This window comes from Empidonax traillii, unplaced genomic scaffold, assembly GCF_003031625.1.
Source record: "Empidonax traillii isolate 1590-97213 ecotype Southwest subspecies unplaced genomic scaffold, ASM303162v1 scaffold287:size763773, whole genome shotgun sequence".
NCBI classification, from domain to species: domain Eukaryota; kingdom Metazoa; phylum Chordata; class Aves; order Passeriformes; family Tyrannidae; genus Empidonax; species Empidonax traillii.
The window spans coordinates 398,601-421,515 of NW_020955480.1; the positions used below are offsets into that span (position 1 = coordinate 398,601).

The 22,915-nt window shown below is 48.4% G+C and overlaps 1 protein-coding gene across 2 annotated transcripts in view; it reads right to left on the bottom strand.

The window, feature by feature from the left end:
- Positions 1 to 1,602: 1,602 nt before the first annotated feature.
- PCDH19 (protocadherin 19) overlaps positions 1,603 to 22,915 on the bottom strand; it is a 58,517-nt gene continuing 37,204 nt past the window's right edge. For both annotated transcript variants that reach the window (XM_027890431.1, XM_027890430.1), the window contains exon 5: positions 1,603 to 6,408. In XM_027890431.1, the coding sequence (XP_027746232.1) occupies positions 5,819 to 6,408 (590 nt within the window). In that variant the 3' untranslated portion in view covers positions 1,603 to 5,818. The remainder of the gene's footprint in view (positions 6,409 to 22,915) is intronic.

Below are 22,915 nucleotides of genomic sequence, written 5' to 3' on the forward strand. Positions count from 1 at the left end.
GGCCGCCCACCTCGGCCCTTCCCGGCGCTGTTACAGAAGCCCAACGCGCGGTCCCGCAGCTGTCTCAGCAGGGGAGAAGCTGCAGCTCTTTCAGGGGCGCCGGCGGGGACAGAGGACAGTGACAACTGGCTGGGGAACACAGCAGGGACATATCTCCAACCTGACACCTCCGAGCTCCCAGCCCACAGCCGGCACAGCAAGCTGATGGGTCTCGGAGTGGAGGGAGGTTATTAAACTAGGAGCAAGCCCAGCAACCGCGGGGCCCTGGCAGGTTCTGGATCGGGGCTGGTCTGGGATGCTACAGAATCCTCCCTCCGTGGAGGTTTCAGCCCCGTTTTGTCTGAGCCCACAGTCAGCCCATACCCGGCCCTGGGCTGGGGCTCTGCATTGCCCCCAAACCAGTCCCCCAGTGACCCTCACTGCAGCCTGGGCAGCCCCGCAGCTGCTGCTCCTGCACCTCCCACTGCTGATATTCAAGGGCAGCTCACTGAGACAATCCCTCCCCCGACAGAGTCAGCTCCTACCTGGCAGACAAGTCCATGGTGCTGGAACAGCTCTGGCCCTGGGCCCTCGGTGCAGGCAGGGTCACAGCCTGGAGATGCTGCAACAATCCACTGCCTCTTTGGGCACAGGCATCGCTCTGGAGCAACGCTAACACCACTCCCCAGATAGGCTCCAAACAACCACCAGCCTCCCCTCCACAGCCTGGATTTATCTCCTTCTCCCCACCTACCAAATGACTCACTAATGAGGGTGCAAACAAGCTGCAGCTGCAGGCACTGGGCTGGCTGTGAACTGTCACCTGGGATCTCCCTGCCAACACACACCTGTGCCAAAGCTGACCACAGCCCCTGCTGCATTGCTAGAGCCTTTACCGAGGGTTTAAAGTGATGGGAGCCTGTTCTGGTGCAGTTAACTCCAGATGACCCCTGTTCCCTGTGTGCCCCAGATATGCAGGGTGATGCTCGGCTGCACAGTTCAAGCATCTTCCCAACCCAGGGAAGGGGCTTCTCATGTCCCTGTTTTGTTCCAGTTCCACTTTGGTGTCACCCTGACTGAGCCACTGAATGAGTAGAGTCCATTGGGGGGAGCATTTAGCCTTGTAACCACAAAGCACTCAGATGCTCTGTGTCTAACAGTGGTCCATGAAAGGCTAATTCAGAGGCAGTGGATACTCCTCACCATCTCCCACAAGCCTCCAAAGCACCCTCCTGAAAAACTAAGGAAAAATTCTTTTCTCCTCTGCCATGTCTCAGTGGAGAAGTGTGTTTTGAAGGTGTTTCCTACCTGTGCTCAACTCTGTCATAGTTGTGTTTCCCCTGAAGGTGAGGAGTGGCAGTGCAAAGGACCAGCACCATGCCCAGTTTCACAGGGGTGAGGAGAGGGGCTCTGACACTGGAACTCAGAGCCTGCCTGTCCAAGTGGGTCACTTGTGGGGATGGTGATGACCCCTCCTCAGGGTCAGGAAAGTTCTGCCTGAGGTTTGCAGCCTCTCGGATGCCAAAGCAGATCAGCTGTGGTACAGGGACAGGCACCCAGCCACGTGCTGGCTTCTGCAGGACCAGCACCTGGAGCCCATCAAAGCAAAGCCACTCAGGCATATTTAACCAAACACTTACTTTCCATTTTATTCAATAATTGCTTTAATACTAAAATGCATTAGATGCTCAAAGCAGAGAAAAGAAAATCACATTTAGGTGAAAAACAAAGTTCTCATCAGATGAAAAAATCCCAGTGTGGCAGGTACACCATTTGGAAACAGAATCGTAATAATTTAATAAAGCTGCTTTATCATCTTCATAAAATAGACAGAATGGTGATTCTTTTTTTTTTTCCTTTTTCCATTTTGTTGTTTACAATGATTCAATCACTGTGAAAATGTACATAACATACATATCAGCATATACAACAATTTATTCTTCATATACTCGGCAACGGAGACACCATGACGAGACGTACCGCGCTCAGTCCCGCGGCAGCCCAGCCACCGCCGGCCTCGCCAGGCTGCAAGGAGGCGTGTGCTGCTGAGAGCCAGTTCCATGAGGAGTGTTTGGAGATTCTATCCCAGCTTAGATCAGCTGAACATCAGCTGATGCTGGCGAAGGCTCCGTCTCAGTAGTGCTTGCAGCGAGGGCAGCTGGGCTTCTCCCCGGCGGGTACCGCAGCTCACAGGTTGGATCAGAGATTACCCATAGCTGCAAAAGCAGCTGTAGCAACAAGACCATCAATTTTCCCCAATGACAGACAAATGTGTTTTCCATTCATAATTAGTTTTTTTTTCCCCCCAAGAATAATTTCAACATACCCATCAGACAGTGTGTTCTTTACAAAAGCAACTTGTTTCCTATTTGTAAAAAAAATCCAAAAAAATAAAAAAAAAGAAAGGAATTCACTTCTGCACAACGTGTGATCCACAGGCCACCTCCAGCTCACAACAAACAGAGAATGGCAACAACCTCAGTAGGACAGTGCTCAAGGGGGATTTTTCCAGCCATCAGTCATCCCTCCCAGCCCTCCACCATTCCTCCCAGCATAGTCCTGCAGCCTCGAGGGTGGGAAGAGCCAGGGGCACCCCAGGGAGCAGGGAAGAGTTCAGCCCCTTGGCCCCCAGCCCCAGGGCTGCTCCAGATGGGTCCTCGTCATGCTCGGGGGAGAATCGTCGGTGGCTGCTGCTCTCCTGGATAAAGAGGGGAGCAGAGCAAGTTTGCCCGAAGGAAACCAACGGATCCCAGCGATTTTTCCTGAACCAAATCTGAGGACAGGTTTAAGTTACTAAAAAGCACAATAATTACATCTGGAACTCTCCCAAAAAACCTTCCCACCCCCTGCAGCTCGGAACATTTTTTGCATGGCCAGTTCTGATGCAACTAGGAAAAAAATCAAGAGACTGCGATTTGCCCAGGAGCCTGAACTCATCTCGAGTGACACAGAGGGACAGTGACAGGAGTACCAAAACATTCTGGAGAGGGCCAAGGCAGAGAAGCTGGGGCCACTCCCTGGGTCTCCCCTCAGCCCTGCACAGCGAGGCCGTACCAGGGAAGGGCCCCTCGCTCAGCATCCCCTGCTGCAGCCTGGGTCAGCCCAGAAAACTGATGTTTAAACGATTTTCTTGCAGGCATAAGGGTTTACTGACCTCTTTAATGCCCCCTTTTAATAGAGAATTATTTCACATTCTTTCTCAGCTGTGCTTTTATTCAGAGTGGCAAGGAACGTTTCCTCTGGGTAAATTAGAGAAATGTTTCTATTTTTTCTTTTTTTTTTTTTCTCTCTTCCTTTTCAGTTAGCATCTATTTTTCATCCAAAATGCTGGGCTGGTGGTGGCAGCTCCGCAGGCAGAGGGCAACGCTCGGCAGAAATTAACTGCCGGTGCTTTTCCAGACAGCTGGGGAGGATGGGGGGGGGACCCACAATCCCCATCCCACGATGGGGCAGCTGGGTCCCATCCTGACAGAGAGGTGGGGCAAACGATGGGGACACATGGGGTTGTTGCCCTGTGAAGCCAAGAGCGTCTGACATACGGGGCATCGCAGCCTCTATCTTTCAGCAAATGCATACGAGAAGCTTCCCCCCCAAGAAAACCTCCCTGAGCTGACAAAACCAGGTAACATCAGAATAAACCCAGCCTGATGGTTACAGAACACCCAGTTACTCCAACAGCCTCAAGCCAGCCCCTTTCTTCTTTGCTTGTGTTATAATAAAAAACACATTTGGGGAAAAAAACCCCAGAAATAAATGACAGCAGTAACGGTACACAGGCAGGAAACACGGCAGGAACAGAAACAACATATCCCTGAAAAATGGGCTCAGAATCCAGAACACGGGGGAAAATCCCCGGTTTGCTCTCTGGAGAGATGCAGGACATCACATTAACACATGGGATGGGAGCTGAATGAGGTAGTCATCACACCAGTGAGGGAAGTGTAACAAATTTCATTAGATGACTGTTTTTTGTTGATTCTTTCCCAATTCCTGGACCTAGCAAGTGGCAGGGGGAACAGGCTGACTGTGGACCTGTCTCAGACTGGCTATGGCTTCAGCCAAGATCAATTTGCCCTGAAAAAAAGAATGGCTGGAGTTTAATTTTATTTTGAGGATAATAATGATTGGATCTTGTTTTCTTGTTTTCATTTAAATAAATCAAAGTAACAAATACTTTATCATGATATGTAGACCTAGAAAGACTTTTTCTCTAGAAACCACTAATTTCGACTTGCTGGTACAGCAAACATTGGCAAGAGCTATATATTTTCCCTTCCATAATCAATTTTAAATTCTAGGAAACATTATTTAGGGTAGGAAAAATCTGTTCAGTGAAGGGTTAATAATAATAGTAAAAATAATAATACACTAACTGAAATCCTCCTACCTTACTCATACCTCACTGAGGAATTATCACTGCAAGAGAGCAGAGAGCTGTGGAATCCCTTCCCTCTCTCCCTTCTACAAAATGGCTATTAAAGTAGCTCAATTTTTAAATCAATTTTATATGAGTAAATTTGTACCCACACAAAAAAAGTCCTTAATTATGAGAAAAAATAATGAATTGCTTTAATTTTTTCTCCATTAAGAAGGCACATTAATTGAATTAGTAGCGTTGTTACATATCACCTGTCTGCCCCTAAATTAACATCACTATTGCTCATTCCATACTTATTTATGAAGCAGGGGTAGAAAGAAATCAGAACAGTCTAAAATCCATGCCATGATGACATACATACACACACACACACTTGGTGTAATTGTAACTGGGAAACACTGACTTAGATGTGTGTGTCTAATTGAGAAGGTAATTTAGATCTCTTAAATAATTCCATCTCTTTGATTTGGAAATGATTGGAGATGGGGGATATCTAAATCTGGGAACTGGAAAAAAACCAAAACAACCAACTTCTGGAAAAGAAACTTTCCATGCATTGCCTTAAAATCACGCAAAAGAAATGGATAAGGGAGAAAGTTCAGCACAGTGCATCTGACAATTGCAATCCAGGCAGGATTTTCCTCAAAACATCTTCCCGTAATGCCCTGTCACTGCCCTGCAAGAGCCAGGGGAGGCTGCAGGCAATGGTGGGGGCTGGAAGAAGTGCTTGCTCCACCGGGGCTGCAAAATGCAGGTTCCCCAAAGTTTAAGTAAGATGATTGTGATTTTTTTTTTTTTAAATTCTTTTTTTTTAAGCCTGAAAGCCTTTTGCCATCACTAGACATACAGTAATTTGCAATATCAAATACAGTAATAGTACAGATAAGCATGTGACAGCAAAAGGATTCATAGTTGCAGGGATGTCCATAGCAAAACACCAACACCTTAAAATACAAACAACCTCGTGTTGGGCGAATGTCGAAACTCACCCGACTGTCACTTTGAACAGTCGCACACAAGAAACAGCCGCTACTTTGTCCAGACTACAAAACCGCTGGGGTGGTTACTAAAGATGTCCGAATAAGGAATTTGCCACTCAATTCTTTTCCAGGAATGGAAATTTATCTTTGTTTTGAGATATAAAAATATATAAACTCCAAGGAGGGGATACCGAGCACTCCTGAGGAATGGGGGGGTTCTCGCCTCTGCCCCCGCCACCCGCCGCCTCCCGGCAAAGCAAAACACCGGCTACTCCGCTCTGGCTGCACACCCCTGCCGCCTGTCGAGACAAGTGGGATTGTCACATTAACGATAGCTTCATTTATAAACAATACATTTAGGGAAAGCTTTTAAATACAGCAATCTGTGAACCATTGGTAAGCGATAAAAACAATCTGCGCTGGGAGTCGTGCGGTCCCTCATCCTCATCCTTATCCTCATCCTCCTGTCGCCGGGTGCTGCTCAGAGGACGATGTCCTTTAGTCTCCGGGCGCCAGGCGAGTCCTTTTCCCGGCGTTCCTGCAGGAGCGGGTTGCCCTCCTGCCCACTGCTCTCGCTGTCCGCCCCCCGGGGCTCTGCCTCCGTCGGCCGGGAAGGGCCACTGTTCCCAAAGGGCTCCCGTTCCCGGTTGCCGGCACAGTGCCCAGCACCGTAGGGCGCCGCCGGTTTGCCGGACAAAGGGCTCTTCAGGTGGAGGGGCGAGGTGACGGGGCTGACGGCCTCGCACCCGTTGCCCGCCTCGCGGACGGCGCCGCTCACCTTGGGGCTGCAGGCGGCCGGGTCCACCGTTCTTTTGCCTTTGGGGTTGGCGAGCCGCTCCTCGGCCGCGGGCTCGCCGCCCTCCTTGCCGAAGGTGGCGAAGGTCCTTTTTGTGCTGCAGTCTGCGTAAGGCTCCGTGTCCACCGCCGTTGCCTCGATGGAGAGAGCGATGACGTTCCTCCCGTGCTCGGGGGACTTGGCGCGGCTGGGGACGGCACCGCGGGGCATCCAGCACCTGTCCGAGTGGCCCAGGATGCGGCACTCCTCCCGGCAGTGAAATCCTTCGCTCTGATCTGTGTGGGGAGAACACAAAGGATGGTGAGGAGGGGAGCCCAGCTGGGGGTGCCTACCAACCACGCTGAGCCATCCCCCCACTCCCAAGGAGAGGTGATCCTACCCCAAACAGCAGTGATTCTAACTCAAACAGCAACTGGCTTTAAGGCAAGGCTCGGAAGAGGGATTGTGCTGCCATTTCTTGGCTGCTCTACAGACTGGAGTTCAGTTTCCAACAGGTTGTGTGTCACCTGCCACCACCAGACGAGAAACCTGGGGAAGGAGTGACGGCAGTAAATCCATCACAGCAGGTCTGCCCTCAGAGCCAGTGGTTCCTGGGTTTAGTGACCGGTGTTAAAAGCCACCACGTTTTAAGCCACCTTGGTTTGACACGACATTTAAGCTTGACGTTTCACAGAGGTGGGAAAGGAACAGAGGGAGGAAAGGAAAAAGGGAGGAAGGGAGGTTCTTTTTGGTTCTGGTGTATATGTGTGTTTTAACTTGTTGCTTTATCCCCACTGACCTCCCACACAACAGAGGCTTTATAAATCTCCAAGATTGTCCACTCCACTGAAGATTAAATGTGTCATTCCCAGTGCTGGGGCTTTATTCATATGAGAGCAATAAAGATCCCTTCTCTTGACTTGGGGCTGTCCCAACACCACTTTACAGTGCTGAAATATGGCGTGGTGGTTTAACCCTTTCCAAGGACCCTCCATTTCTAGGTCCAAGGGCTCCCAGGCAAGTGCAAACCCTTGTGCCTGGTGCTTGCATGCATTCCCACGCTGCTGGCCGATCCCAAGGGACTGCACAGCTTCACCCCTACATCACAGATGGACAAACTGGGGCCCAGGGAAACAGCCAGGCTCAGCCAAGTGCAAAGCTGGAAATCAAATCCAGCAGTTTCACCATCCACAGACTTTACGGAGCATCCGACTGCGGCTCCTGCCGAACACCACAGGATCCTGGCCACTTTTCAGTCTCGGCTTTTCCTTCATTTGATAAGAGCTTGTAATTTCAGCTGGCCCTCTTAAAGCACAACCTTTCCCTATGCAAAGACCTACCTTCCTTCCTACCATAACCTACACACACGCAAAGCAGCATTAAAGCACTAATGCCATTACCCATACGAGACCGCGCTCGGTCGGTGCCGGTTTGATGGATCGAAGGTGGCAAAGGTGCAGACTCAGCCTGGATTTCCTCCCCGTCTGTCTGCAAACCGTTCATTTTGATGCTCTGTACATCTGTGTGCATAACCTCCGCTCCTCAGACACATTGGTATTTCCACCACATTCGAGCACTAGGGCGGCTGATAAAAATTCTTAGCACATAACACAATGCACCAAAATATGAGCAGCTTAACACTTACAGAGAATAAACGAGTAAAAGGCAGACATCAAAAAAAAAAAAAAAGAAAAATAATACCAAAAAAGGATTTTTTTTTTTTTAAAGGAGAAGAAGCCAATTAATTGAAAAATCTATGGGTAAAAGATCAGCTTTTTCTCTACATCAGAGCAGTGACACAGTGGTGTGGAGCGTGGCTCTGGGCGGAGGGGAGGAGGTCTGGGTTTTGGCAGCTGCCTTTACAGCAGCTTGAGAGAAGGATGCCCTGAGCCCTACGCACAGAACAACCTGCACCAGGCTCTAAAAGCCCATGATCTTATACTTTGATTCTGTTAATTTCAAGTACTTGAGCAAAATAGGAAGAAAAAAAAGAAAAATTGCCCAGAAAGTGTTGCTGTCTCCCTATTTATCCACAGCTTAACTTCAAAAGGGTGCTACAGGCATACAAAGTTGTGTATTCTGGCTGTGATAGCACAGGACTTGGTGATGGCTGGAGGGGCTACAGAAATATCTTGGATTCTCATCCCCGATGAGACACTGATTTATTGTGCTGTGTGACCTTGGGCACGTTGCTGGAGCACACATCACTTCAGTCTCTCCACAAACATGAAAGGCCAGATCCTGGGAGCGTGCTGGGCTGGCTGGTCCAGTGTGGGAAGGCACAGGGGAGCTGCTGTTTCTCACCTTCCTCACTCAGAATCATGGCTCAGCCCCGAATCTATCCAGCCAAGGCAAACCACTCTCCAGAGAGAGCACAGGCAGGTTTTTCTTGCCTTGATCCATTTATTCCAAGCTGTCATATTTTACAGTTAAAAACAACAGGAGGACTTCCCTGATCACTGCAAGTGGATACTACTCAAAGCCTAGAAAGGGACCCATGCTTTAAGAGCAGTTTCACTGAAGACCTGGTGTGGAGCCTATCTGCCAGGGAGGTGATCAGCTTTGGACACCACAATGCTTGTCTACAATTTGTACCAGCAGCAGCTGAAATGCAGGGAGGAGAAGAGCTGAAAAGCATTACATTAAATTACAGTGTTTCAATCTTTTACTTTAGGAAGGGAATATTAACAAGATTGAAAGAGGCTGGGCTGACAGGCAAGAGGGGCAGAAGTCACCATCACCCACAGACCCGAGACAACAGGTAGCTCCACAGCACATTCTGTCACTCTGCCTCTGCCCCTACCACACATCTCAGCCTTCAGACCACATCCTGCAGCCAGAACCCATCCTGCTCTCAGGGACAATATGTGTCTAGGCTGCCCAGAGAAGCCCTGCCCTGGCAGCAGAGCCCTGAGGAGAAGCCTGTTCTCCATGGCAGAACAGGTATCCTCAGCTACTCATCCATCACTCTCTTACCCTGTAGTTGATATAAAATACTGGTTTTATGCCACAAGAAAGTCCTGTTGATACACAGAAACACCACTCCTCTGCTATCCCAGGTCCAAAGAAGGCACGTGCAGCAGGGTCTGGGCGTCTCCAGTGCCTGATCCCAGAGCTGTTACCTCACATCCTCCTCCTGCCCCGAGCAGAGGCAGGCATGGAGCCGCCGGGCACGCTCCTGGAGCTGCCCTTTGCAGCTCCAGTCTGACTCACCCAGCCTTGACAGCACCCAGGACAGTCATTCACGTTCACATTCACATTACTGTACTGCTCTGTCTTTTTTTTTACCACTTTAACAATCGGAAATAGGACAACAGGAAATTCTTTTAGAGCCCTAGATCTACCCTAGTCAATACGACTGTTACTGTCTGCACTAAAATAATGTTCTTAGTGCAAGGAGCAAAGCCCAGGTAATAAGTACTGCACACGCATGACATGATAAGTGGCAGGCAGACAAAACAGGCGGCTCTTCACCTCCCTGTGGATGGAAGGGGGCTGAGCAAGCTAGTGTGAAACTGCTGCCTGACTGGGCTGGGTGAGAGGGAGAAACAACAGCGGGGCAGAGTGGGGTGAGACCCAACGAGGCTGGCAGGGATCTACTGGACAGCATGGGCTGGGGATGAGGAACACTATGGCCCAGGGAAGGGGAATACCATGGCCATGGGGAAAAGGAACACCATGACCCAGGGACAGCCCTGGGATGGGGAACACCATAGCCCGGGGCTATGCGAGCCTTCCTGAGCTGGGCTGGGCTTTCTAATGAGCTGAGGACATCACACACACTGGGGTGATAGTCCTGTTGCCACTTGGGTTGCGGGGACATCCGTGTGGCACCCAGGTGGTCTGGAGAGATGCTGAGCAGCTCACCTGAGCGCAGGTGCCATTCACAGGTGATGGTTGTATGCAAGATAAGCAGGTCCTGCAGCAGCAATGTCCCTATTTCAGCCAGTCTGCCCTCACCCAGCACAAATCCTGAACCTTGTTTCAGAGCACCTTAGGACAAGGGTCACTTTCAAAATGTTCCCCAGGTACAAAACGTACTGGCAGAAGCATCTTCATCAAGAGGTAAGCTTTATCCTGAAGTCACACTTGGCAGGAAAAAAGTGTCATTGCTAAACGTAAGCTCTCGCATAGCAAATATGAAATAACATATACCCCACAGCCACCTCTGGAATAAATATGCTCCTCAACAAGTAAAGCAAAATCCACACTGAGCTCCAGATTTCAAAGCTTTTCTACTTGCAACTTGGGGGACCAGCACAAAGGCAACTAGAAACCAACCCCAGCCAGCCTCAAGCCCTGACTGTGCTGCCTGTGGGTCCCAGCCAGGCTGAAAAACAGCAGCTGCAGAAAGACCTAAAAGAGACAAAATCCCCTGCCCAGACAAGACCCTCAGCACTTCCCAATTCCACTATGAAAGCTCTTGGTCAGAAGAGCAGGGAGACAGGAAGGATGCCTGAGAGCCAGAGCCCAGGAGGAGCAGCAGAGGACACGTGATGGGCAGTGGAGCAACAGAGCCTCCAGCTCCGCACAGGAAGGGTCTTCCCTCATCAAAAGGAGGGATTAAGGAATGTCCAAGGTGTACAAGTGTTCCAGTCTCCTATTCAACACCCACATACCTGCGGCAGAACAGCACAGAGCGGGTGTGTGAGGTGCCCATTCAGCTCTCAGAGCAATTGAATTATCTCCAGTGGAATTGCAGCACTGGCCAAAGAGACAAAGTTAAATCGTAGCAAGGTGCAAGTGCCTGGGAATGTAATATTCCTGATAAATGGCCAGATGACATGTGCTGTTATACAATCTAAGGTGCAATTTGGGCGATGACAATAGTCCCTGGAGTTTCCATTTTCAAACAGCCACTCAGTTCAATCCAATCCATGTCAGAGCAGCTTTGCTGAGGTGAGTAAGTAGAGCTCATTTGTGCTATTACATGGGGAGCAAGGAAAAGGAGCGGAGGAGTCGCTTGAAAATGAAAAATAAGGAAAAAAAAAAAGAGTGACTGGAAGAATCTGAGCCTGCTGGGACAAGAATGGGGCAGCAGGTACATAGGTGAGTGTCATGTCCCAGCCCAAAGTCCCCAGCCAGGCACGGTACCTGTACCTGGGCTGGTACCACAGGTACCCTCGTGCAGGGGCCTGGCTTTATCTCCACATTTCAGTGTTCCTTCAGCAACCGTATGATTATACTGTAATCATGATGACACTGCTCCTGGGTACAGCAAACAGCACGATCATTAAAAAATTCATTTCAAAATCTTCCTGGAAGCTAATAAATTTTACAGCAGTTTCAATCCTTTCTCATTGCAACAAAGAAAAGCTTAGTTCCAGACAAATTAGAAGTAAATTGATTGCCTTAGGGGAATCTATTCAAATATCACTTTTCCATGTTAGAAATCTCTTCCTGAAACAAGAAGAGGAGAATCAGGGAGAGCCAGCACGGGAGGGATGTGGAAAAGCAAATCATTAAATCTCAGTTCATGAAACTGAGGGGTGGGGGGGGGATCAAACTTAAAATAAAATGCAAATGTCTCACTGGGGTGCGGGCCCAACATTTGTGACGGAATTTATGAATAATAAATATGAATAAATAGTAAACACGAAGGGATCAAACACTGCTGTGGATGTTTACTCATGGTTAGCCATCTTTCATGGACAATGCACAACTGCATTATTTAACACTCCTCTTCCAGCTAAGCTGGGGCTTCTTTTCAACTCCAGCACCTTCATTTTCTCAGGAATGTATGCCACAAGGCACAAGGTGTGGCCCCCCAGCCTCTGTGCAGCACCCACGACCCTAGGCACTCTGACAGAGCCCACTTCCACTCCAAGAGGAACGGCTGTTCCTGGTTCAGGAGCAGTGATCCACTGCATTGAGCTCCAGATAAACTAATAAGCTTGAGCAAAATACAAACAGTCCCCAGCCATGGTTCATCATTTGCTTGTAAATTAAGACTCTGCACCTCTTCCTTATCTCCCTCTAATAGCATAATATCAGGAAACAAGAGGTGGGGAATAGTGTATTATATTTTTGACCTATGGGCTTTACAGAGCCTTCCTAGCCTTTCCTAATAAGAAATCTCCAGTCAGTGCAGCAATGCAATCCTGGCAGGGCTTCCCTTGCACAATGCTCGGAGGATCCTAATAACCAGGAACAGTGACAAATGCTCTTTACTGCAACGAAAAACCTTTCTTTTCCTCTCTTTCACCATTATTTGGGATTTATGCAAGCTAAAAATGCTCTGTTTTTAATCCTGGATTGTCTGTCCCGACACAGAAGGTCAACAGTGCTTGGACAAAGCACTGTAATTATTTTAACGAAACAACGGATGGGAACTAGATTAATTTACTGGGTAATTGCTGATAAGGACCCATGGCTGAATGCTGCTCATGGGCAGCACTTCTGGAATGGTCAACGGAGAGTTGTGAGGGAGCTCGTTCCCAGCTGTTGCAGACACAGACCACTCCCAGGAAGCGCCGAGGACTCCCACTGATTTACACCAGCCAAGGGTTGGCCCATTCACCCCTTCCCCGGCTCTGTATTACCATTAATAACTCCCTTTCTTCTGCAGAACGGTCCCTGCATTATGAATGAGAACTGACGAACAAACAGAGCTGGATGCCTGGCAGCTGCACACCGGAGGGTAAGGATAGATTTGATGCAAAGGCTTTTCTCTAGAAAAATGCCTTCCTGGGCATGCTGATGCCTTTGGGATGAGAAGAAGGCTATGGGAAGGAGGGCAATCACCTGAAGCAAAAGAAGACGGTGTGTGGGCATGCCACGCACTACAGCAGAGTCAGACCCAGAAGGTATTACGGGCTGGAATGCAATTTAATGCTGGCTGCTCCCCTTTATCCGGGACCGCAGGGCAATCCCCACCTCATTCACAAGGAAAAATTAATTCCCTTTCAGAAGACCGGCGGAACACACCATTTAAACTCCAATTAATCCTATTCTTAAGTGGTCCATGGAGCTCATGCTGGCCCCTGAGTGGCGGGGATTTCACCTCTGAAACTCCGCTACTCGTGCCTCCATACAGGGCTCATTAGCATCCTAACTGATGTTGGGATGCAGGATCCAGTCCTCGGAGAGGAGAGCACTCCGGGTTCTGATAGACCTTTTCCATCTCGAACCATTACAGCTCTGTAATTCATCAGCACAGCTCCCATTAATGCTAATGGCAGCTACTGCGCTGCCTGCACGAGCGCAGAATACAACCCCTTGACTTCATTACTGGAATTCAATTTCATTAACACTGGATACAGAGGGATTGTCCTAAATACACTCTTTCTTATACTTTTTTCATGTTAATGCAACCATTTGAGTATATTATACCCTGCAGAGATGGAAACATTTCTAGTCTGTTTAAACGTATTTCCCACAATTGGGAGCAAAACTTTGTCTCCGTTTATGCCTTTGACACCAGCTGCCTTCCATTTAATGGGACTTTAGTCGCTAAAACAAATTAATCCAAAGGTTACTGTTCTCTGCTATTGTCAAAGATGAAACAAATTCACATATTCTGTCAGGGTAATGCAGGACCAGCCAGGCAGCCGCATTCCAATGGCAGAAGTAAATCAAATCATTACTCTGTCCTATTCAAAATTAGGCGTTGCTCAGAAAATAGTTACTCAACAATTCTGATAAAAATTCAAGAAAACAGAAATTACAGTTGGGGGAGATAAGAAGCAATTCCCAGATGCTTGCACCAGGCCAGCTCCTGGCCCAGTGCCTGTCGGAGCAGCATCCCTGCCCTCGCTGCAGGCATGTGGATGTTTGCTCCTTGGGAGGCTCATGGGGAACATATTACTGCAACCAGCACCTCCCCTGGCCAGGATGAAGCAGAACAACCCATCCTCATCCTCTCTCCACAGGGATGAGAGGGCCAGGGCCCTGGCAGGAGCAGGATGCTGCCCAGCCCCTCCTCTTGCCACCCGCCCAGCACAGCTCTCCCTTCCCTGCAACATTTCTGGTCCTTCCGCACAACAAGTGAGAAATAAAGGAGATGAGGTTATAAATGCTGATACATAATTTACTCCTATTATCAAGATTAAACACATCTTTGCATGCTTAGCATAAAACAACTGCCTTTCCCCAGATTTCTCAAGGACATGCATAAACTTCATTATTATCTAAATAATCAAAAGAGTATTTCAATAGAATATTTAACTGTCTGCCTACTGGAAACTCAGAGCCTTAATCTAACACTGATCCTCTGTTGTCCTTCATGTAAATATTGTTGGGACGTCAGCCAAAGCCTAGGGAAGTAAGCTTCATCTTGGTGGATGGGAATCTCTCGTGTCAGATACAGTCAGCCTGACTAATGAGACCTACAGCTTGCCAAAACCTACAGCCTCGCTGTCTGTTCCAGCTATTGAATGCGTTCAGAAACCCAGTGGCACCAGCCCAGCAGTCTACAGATCCCAATCAACTATCAATAGCTTAAGTGTAAGTGATTGTGTATGAAGTATGAGCCAAATGTGTTTCCTTTTTCAGTTTTAGGACCTCCAGTATTGTTATTGCACCAGTAATGCTTGCATGGAATTAATCATAGACGTACCCACAAGGCAAAACATTATGAGAAGCTCTTTGTACTTCCTAAAAGTGCGCAGCTCTGAAGAGTAGAGGGAGCTGGAAGGCTTCCCAGCACGATAGGGCGTTCCCCATCATCAAGAGATAGCAAGGGAGTTTTTCCCCTTTTTTTTAGAAAACCAAAATGTTGGTTGCTGGCCATCTCTCATCATGACATTGACCTCTCATGCCTCCATCCTGGAGCGCAGCGTTATGCCCTCCCTGGTGCCCTGCTTTTTTGGATGAACATGGAGTTTTCCATGCTGGTGGATCTTTTCATCTGAAGAATAGGGATTTAGCCTGATGAGATACTGGCCTAGGGTGGCGTCAGAAAATCCCAAAGGGATCTGGGATGGCCACAGAGACAGGTCTGCAAAAGCTTCTCTACATTGTACAGCACCCAACAGTGCCTAACCCAGCACCACAGCTCACAAGGACACTCCTGTTCTCTCTGCATGGCCATGGATTTACACAGACAGCTCAAAGGAGGCTCCAGCTCCACACCAATGAAGGACAACAGCGATGCCAAGGGATTGCCAGCTGCTGGTCAGACTGGCCCCATGGCCAACAGAAGAGATCACAGAATTGCCAAAGTCTGGGAATCTGGCCCATTTAATTAGATGAAACTTCATTACGGCAATTAAGTTCACCTTCATTAATTCAGAGTGCAGATAAACATGCATGTAAAATTACGACAAGGTCAATAATCAAATCTAAAACCTCATTGTAAGCTAGGGGAAATGACACTGCCTGTGAGTCATGGACAACCTCAATTCCAGAAATCCAGCTGAGGTCTCATCCCATCCCATCCCGCTGTGTTGGCCCTACAACCATGGGGTTGAGATGAAGAACAAGCCTTTGAGTAGGTCTGGGGCTGTTAACTGCAGAGCTGCAGGGAGATGGCTGAACAACAGGGATGGAAAATAAAGTATTTTCATGACTTCCATAAGTACTACCAGGAAAGCAGTCAGCTCTACAGCTCCAGTCCTCCCGCCAAGCTGATGCTAATCCACAGGCACCCAGGCAGTGACACTGAGTCCTACATGGGGGGGTCTGCACAGCACCCTGTGGTCCTACTACACATCCCTTGCTGCGGCTCCAACACAGAAGACTCACTCCTACTTTCTCCAGCGCTGCCCCAGCCTCTGCCGGCACAGCCTCCGATGATTCCTGGTTTCCCAAGGCACGTTCCTGCAGCACTGCCCTGAGGTCAGGCTGGATTGTGTTGGCTACTGGCTCCAGTTCACAGGGCTGTCAGCTAAACTGTACCACAGCATCATTACTCCCAGTGACGGTGTGACAGACAGACAGAGCCCAGCTGGATTTTCAAAACCTAAGCACTTTGCAACACTGACAGGCAAGAAAAAAACAACCACCAACCCACAACCCTCTTAGTCTGAGCAGGTTTTATCTGGAAATACCCAAAGCTAGTCAGTATAAGACCCCACAAAGTTATTCCTCCTGAACCACTTTCCTGACCAAACCTTTTAACTGTGACTGGGAAATAAAGGCCGGCGTTACCTGATTAGTCTGGTACCCACCACATCCTCGACGCGGCTGCTCTTCAAAGGGATAAAGCAAGGCTGAAATGACTGATGTAATTGGTGCTTTCAGACAGAGTTAGTGCGAGGAGAAGAGTCAAGTTCATTACACTGGAGCTCACCACAGGGCTGCAGCAGCTGAGGAGACGTGGCCAGTGCTGGGGCTGAGCTGCCGGCCGGGCACCTGCTGCCCTAAGCAGGAGCATGAAATGAACCCTAAGTGGGCGGGTTTAACCCAAACATGTCCCTCTACAGCCCAATTATCCCCCCAAGCACAAGAAAGGCGATGCAAGGGGAAGGCAGGCAACACAGTCCTGCAGAAATTCCTCTGGAGCCCCTCTGCAGGGATCCACCCTGGCTGTCTGTGGCACTCGGATGTAATGCTGCCTCTTTGCCACTGCAGGCTTGCCTCATTTCTAAAACACTTACACATGCAGCATGCATTAGAATTAAAAAACCATTAAACCTCGGAAAGGAAAAACTTTGACAGGATGCGTAATATACTAAGTATAATTAATTAAATTGGATGAGGCACTGGGGGACGAGAGAAGAGTGGATGGAGACTGTTCTTGGAAAAGGGATGGTAATGCACTGATGTTCAGTGTGTGCCATTAAAAAATAGCCTTGAAACAGGCAAGGATGAGCGTCAGGGGCTTCGAGAGATGGCACCAGCCAGTTGGGCACCTCAGATGCATAGCAAAGAAGGTGAGAGCAGGAAACATGGCCAATTAGAGCCCTAAAAAAATTATAATGAGGGTGGAAAAGGCACCCGAGAGAAGGAAGAACAGAAATGGGATGCAGGTTGCTAAACAGCAATGCCCTACCAGCGACAGCCCCCTCCAGAGAGCTTCTCTTGCCCACCTCAGGAGGGTGCAGACAATGGACCATCATCACCACCCAGCTCCAGGTTCTTTAGGGCTGGCATGGGCATCGAGGCAGGCAAGAGGAGATTCATCCTGGAAAAGCATCTGGCTCTCTGTGGGATTATTCTTCAGCTATTTGTAACTCCAGGTGTGGTTCCCTAGCACAGGTAGCACCCTGCTGCATCCATCCATCCCCTCAGCAGCGGCTGAGGTGGGTGGGAAGCAGGAACCACAGCTCAGGCTGGGGAGGGAGCATCAAAGGCAGCCCCAGTCATCACAGCAGGCAGAACATGATGAGACAGGCACAGTCTGGCTGTTCAGCAGGACAAAGTTTTAACAGGCTTAACAACAGCATCAGCACTGATCATTAGGCAATTACAACTGCTAAAAGTTGACAAAGCACCAGGACCAAATGAATTATCTCCCCAAATCCTGCAGGCAGGAGCATGGAAAAGAGAAAAGTCATCGTCAACAGCCTCTGATAGCTCACTGGGTGCAGCGCAGTAACTGAAAACTAAAGGGCTGCTCGTTTACTTGCTGTTTGGAGAGATGAAAGGGAAAGGCCAGGAAATGAGATCTTCAAAAACACTCTCATCACTCAGGGAGCGGTGGGAGGGAAGGTCCTGGAAACACTGATACAGCCAGGATTGCTCAGTGCCTGGGGATATCTGATTCAGAGGAAGGGACTGAGTGTGTTTGGAAAGGGAAGGCAGATTTTGGCTGGGGGAGTTCACTTCTGAATCATCCCCAGTGCGGTTACTTGCTCAGTTCTGCACATTCCTGCACAGCAGACAGTGCCAGCCAAGGGGACAGTCGTGAGCTCTTCTTGAAGATGTGCCAAAACCCACTCCTCCAGGGATCTGCAGAGTTTAATCCATGTGGGACCACGGTGACTCCCTGCTCAGTTCCCCTGCAAACCACGGGATGCTCAGTTCTGTCACGCTGTGCTTCTCAAGCACAGCCCTTCACTTTGAGTGACTAGGCACGCTTTTCGGAAAAACATGCAAATGTGATTTAAAGACTCTAAGTGATACAGAATATATCACATCCCTTGGGAACCTGTTCCAGGGGGTAATTATTCTAATTCCTAAAATCATGCATCTCATTTGCAGCTGGAATTTTCCAAGGCAAACCTCCATCCCCCAGCAGCGGCTCTGCCTTGTTCGCTGAATTAGGGAGAGGCTCAGCAGCAGAGATCTCCTTCCTAAGTTCACTTCTGAACACAGGCTTAGATGACCAATGACTCAAGCAAAGTTAAGAGCACGTCCCCTGAGAATGCCATCTCTCTCGGGTCATATTTCAAGCCCAATGGTCTCAGCTGAAGGAGCCCTGCTGGATTCAAGAGGCTTTGAGCGAGGTCCTAAATCTCCAGATGTGTTTGGAGGGTGAAAACTGATACTTTCTGCTATACCCAGAAGCTCCTGATGCAGAACAGTCTCCAGAAAGCCAGGGGACATGTTTGCACTGACAAAGCATCTCCTCTCCACCTGCCTGCCATAGCTCAGTGGTCCCTGTGAGGCACGTCTGCCCAGTGAAGGGCTTGTGTGGATTTTTATGGTGAATTAACTGAACATATCAACCCAGTAACAATGGAGGAAGACTGAAAAAGAAGAGGGCAGGCAATGAGGGAATTGCAGGTAGAATTGTTCATTTTAATTACTTGTCTTCATTAATGTGAGGTTTCTGGATCCTACAGTGATGACTAATGGGTCAAAATATTTGCATGAGTGAATATACTTCCACAATAGGACACATAGCTAAAGGGTGGAACAGACACAGAATTTTTGTTGGATTTTCCAGGGGTGTTTTCACCACAAGATGGAAAGACTTCCCAGAGCCCAGCAGTGTACCAGAGGGGAGCAACCCTATGTACAAGATAAACATTTTTATGAGGCACGGAAGTACCCAGAAAAGGCGCAACAGAAGGTGTAAATAAGTGACAAACGAGGTAAAACATGGGTTATACTTGAGCTGTTTGTGTCTCCTTGGCAGTTGAACAAGCTGGATACAAGCATCAGGGCTACCTGTGCTCCTGACAGCACAGAAAGGAAACAAAAGTTTGGAACAAGCCAAACACATTCAATTTGCCTGAATAATTTAGGCTGCTGAGTTATCATGTGCTTCATGGACTGTCATCGAGAAAAGCTGTACTGCAGAGGAAAGGTCTGTAAATCAATGCATCTGAGGGACCCAAACTAATCAGAGAGCGGCTGCAAAAGCACCGCCTGTCAGAACAGATGCAGGACATGGAAGTCACCCGGCAAGAGCTGCGAGGCAGACAGCACTCCTGCACCCCAGGGATGGCTCCTGCTGTAGAAGACACAGCGAGGCCAAGCAGAGCACCAAGAAAACACGGCTCTCACTGAAATGTGCTGGTAAGCAGCAGTGTCAGTGGCACAAATAACAAAAAAAAAGGGGCAACAAGAGAGCTGGAAGGGACTTTTGACAAGGGCATGGAGGGATAGGGCAAGGAAGAATAGCTCTAGACTGACAGATTTAGATTAGTTATTCAGAAGAGATTATTTTCTGTGAAGGTGGTGAGGCACTGGCACTGGTTGCCCAGAGAAGTTGAGGATGCCCCATCCCTGGAAGTGTTCAAGGACAGGCTGGATGAGGCTCTAAACAAATGGTCTAGAAGAAGGTGTCCCTGCCCATAGTAGGGGGGTTAGAAATAGATTATCCTTAAGTTTCCTTTCAAGCCAAACCATTCTGTGATGTTGATGGACTGGCAAACACAGAGAGTGAAAAAGTCCAGTATATACAGAGTACCCACCGAGGGACCCACCTGAACATGCCAGACCATCTCCAAAGGTATTTTTACTCCCCAGTAATGCAGCTACTGCTCCCAAAAACACCGGTACTCTGACTTTTCCCAAATTACCACTATGCACAGTTTTGACTTCACCTTTCTAGCCAAATGCCTTTTCCCCACCAGGAGCTGCCCCTGTAGAACTTCTCACTGAGCTGTACCAAACCCAGAACCGTGGGTAGTTGAGAAAGTCATTCCTCTCTCAGGTCAAACCCAGAGGCTCTCACCTGGCTCAGGAGCTGTTTGCCATTCACCCAGCTGACTGGGGAACGTGCCCGAGCAGACGAGGCAGCACCGTCTGCTGCGCTCACACCAGCTACTCCTCTGCCTCATCTCTTTAATGAAGCCGACACTTCCAAAGCAGTCAGAGAAAATCAAGTGCTCGACCTATTTTGGTTTGCAAGAGATGAGGACACCCACCTCTCTTGGCTTCTCACAGAAATTTTCAACGCTCTTCGCTCTTACGTTTTTCACATAAAACACTGCAGGAACAACCACAAAACCTGCTCTCCCCAGCACACACCCGGCACCAAGTCTTATCCCTAGGAACTGCCAGAAGCTCCTCGCCTTCCACCCCCACCAGCTGCGTGTCCTCAGCACCCCACAAGACATGGCACCCCCTCACTGCAGGGACTCTCCTGTGACTGTCCCCGTAGTCCCAGCCATGTGCCAGGGCGGCTCTGCGGCACAGAGCTCTCCAGCACTTCCCTAAGATGCAAGGTAGCATCTGTGGTGAAATCTCACCAAATGATCCAAGATAGTTTTCTCCAGCTGGGACTGATTGAATATAGCCTGGGCACCGGATGATGTGGGAAATCAGTCGTAGCCGAGCACAAATTGCATGCATAGAGGTAATTACTGCAGCACAAGGTTGGTAGCACCACTACCCACATGACAGTGTATCTCAGCAATTTTCATTTCCTATTGCTTCAATTCAGAGAGGATTTTTTTTGTCTTTTTTTTCTCCTCTTTTTCTTCTTTTTTTTTTTCCTGTGGTTCAATTTACTTGCAGGGAGTGAGTTAACCCAGGATTTCTTAAGGATAAAGCTCTGCTTTCACTACACCTAATCACTCCACATATCCAGATGTCCCCCTATTTATGACACCCAGACCTCGAGCCCAACCCACCTCGACCTGGCTCCACTTCCTTGCTCCAGGTGTGACTGTCACTGCCCAAAGGTGAGGTGACACAGCAGTGACTGCTGGCCACCCACTGCCATGTGCCGTCACCCGCAGCCAGCTGTGGATGTTGGTAATGAAACACAACACGCTGGAAGCTAATGAAGCTGGTTACAAAGCAAGTCGTTCTTGAAAAGGGGTGAAAATACAATATGGAAAATTGAATAGAAAAGGGTTTCCACTGAAAAATAAAAACACTAGGAGAGCTATTGCTGAGAGCCGAGAAGCTGATCATTACTATTACAGATACTCAGCAAAAATAGGGCCACATTACGCTTACCGTTATTATACACATTGTGACTAACATATATCTATAATATCTGCTATGGAGACCTTATTTTCTAAACAGACACAGAGGTTAAATGCAGGACAGAAAGGGAAAACACTGTGCAAAGGCAACACGCACCCAGCCAGAGCCTGGCACAGCCCATGCTCCTGCTCCCCAGCCCACTCGCTCCCCGTCATACCTGCATGTACCGTGAGGAAAGGCTGCCAAACTCCTTAATAATTCTGTGACCCATTTAAGAATATCTAGTCTTACATTCATATATGCTGTGTGAGAAATAAAATATAGCGCTCGCAAGTTTTGAGTGGCGGCACTTCTCTCAAGACAGATAAAAGCTGCGAGTTCTCTTTGCTGTTTGGTGCCAATTATCACAGAGTTTTGACTTATATATTATTACATAGATCATTTAGTAAAACAACCTACATACAAACCCAGTGGTGTGTCTCCCTTCAGCAGTTATCTGCAGGAACTGCAGCAGTTCAGACACTCACCCATATCACTGTATTTTGGAGACGGGCAGGCTCCTTCCCCTGCACCCAGGGGAGATGCAGGCCCTGCCCTACAGCTCTCCACAGCATGCAGCCTAATTAAGAGAGGTCCAAGTGATTTATCGTTATTGCAGACACTGATTTAATTACACCACTTTTTCAGAGGGAAAAACAACAGGCACCCAACTTGTACAAACCCCTCTGGAGACGCCGGTCCAGCGCCATACCCGACTCACCCCCACGCTGCTGGGCACATGTTTCGGGACCATGGGAGGGATTTAACCTGATGGCAACCACCAGTGCCCAGAAGGCTGCTCTGAACTCGCCGCGCCGTGTGCCCTGCACCCACAGAGCCGAGGGTCAGCGCGCTGTTTGTGGTGATTATTCCTTTAATAAAGGGCCCTGTATTTTCCAGCGGCTGCAAAATTGATGCAGGTTGCCATGGTAAGCACACACTTTCCCATTTAGTAGAATAATAGGCAGCTTTGTATAATTCACTGATTTCAGATGATTTCTCACCCCAAGCACAAGTCGCTCAAGTTACATAAGTCACCTGTTGTTTAGTCAATCTGGCAATTTTAATTAGAATAAATTTTTAAGATTCCTCTTTGCAACGCTTAGAGCTGCTCTGCCATCAGAATGCCGAGATGTCTGTAAATTATACAGGCCCCAATCACATCTTTTTTTGCTGTTTTAATTACAGTAACATTGCAGCATTAATCATGTAAGCCTCTGTTAAACAAGTAACAGCCATCCTCCATCATAATTAAAAAGAAAGGCCAAGCAAACAGGAGCTTTGGAGTTTACCATATTTTCTCTGAAAATTATATTTTAACTTAAGAGTTTCACAAACAGTAGTTTTATTTGGCTCTAATTAGTGTTGTGAAGGAAACACCAAAAGGTTAATAAGAGATGGTTAGTTTGTAATGCAAGTTTCCCAGTGCCAGCCCCAGCAGTTCAGTCTGTTTTCAGAGTCATTAACGATGTAGATTGATTACAGGAGGAGATCGGGAAGTGCTGGCTTGCTGTGTTAGCAGAAGGTTTGGTTTTATTCATATACCTTCCCTAC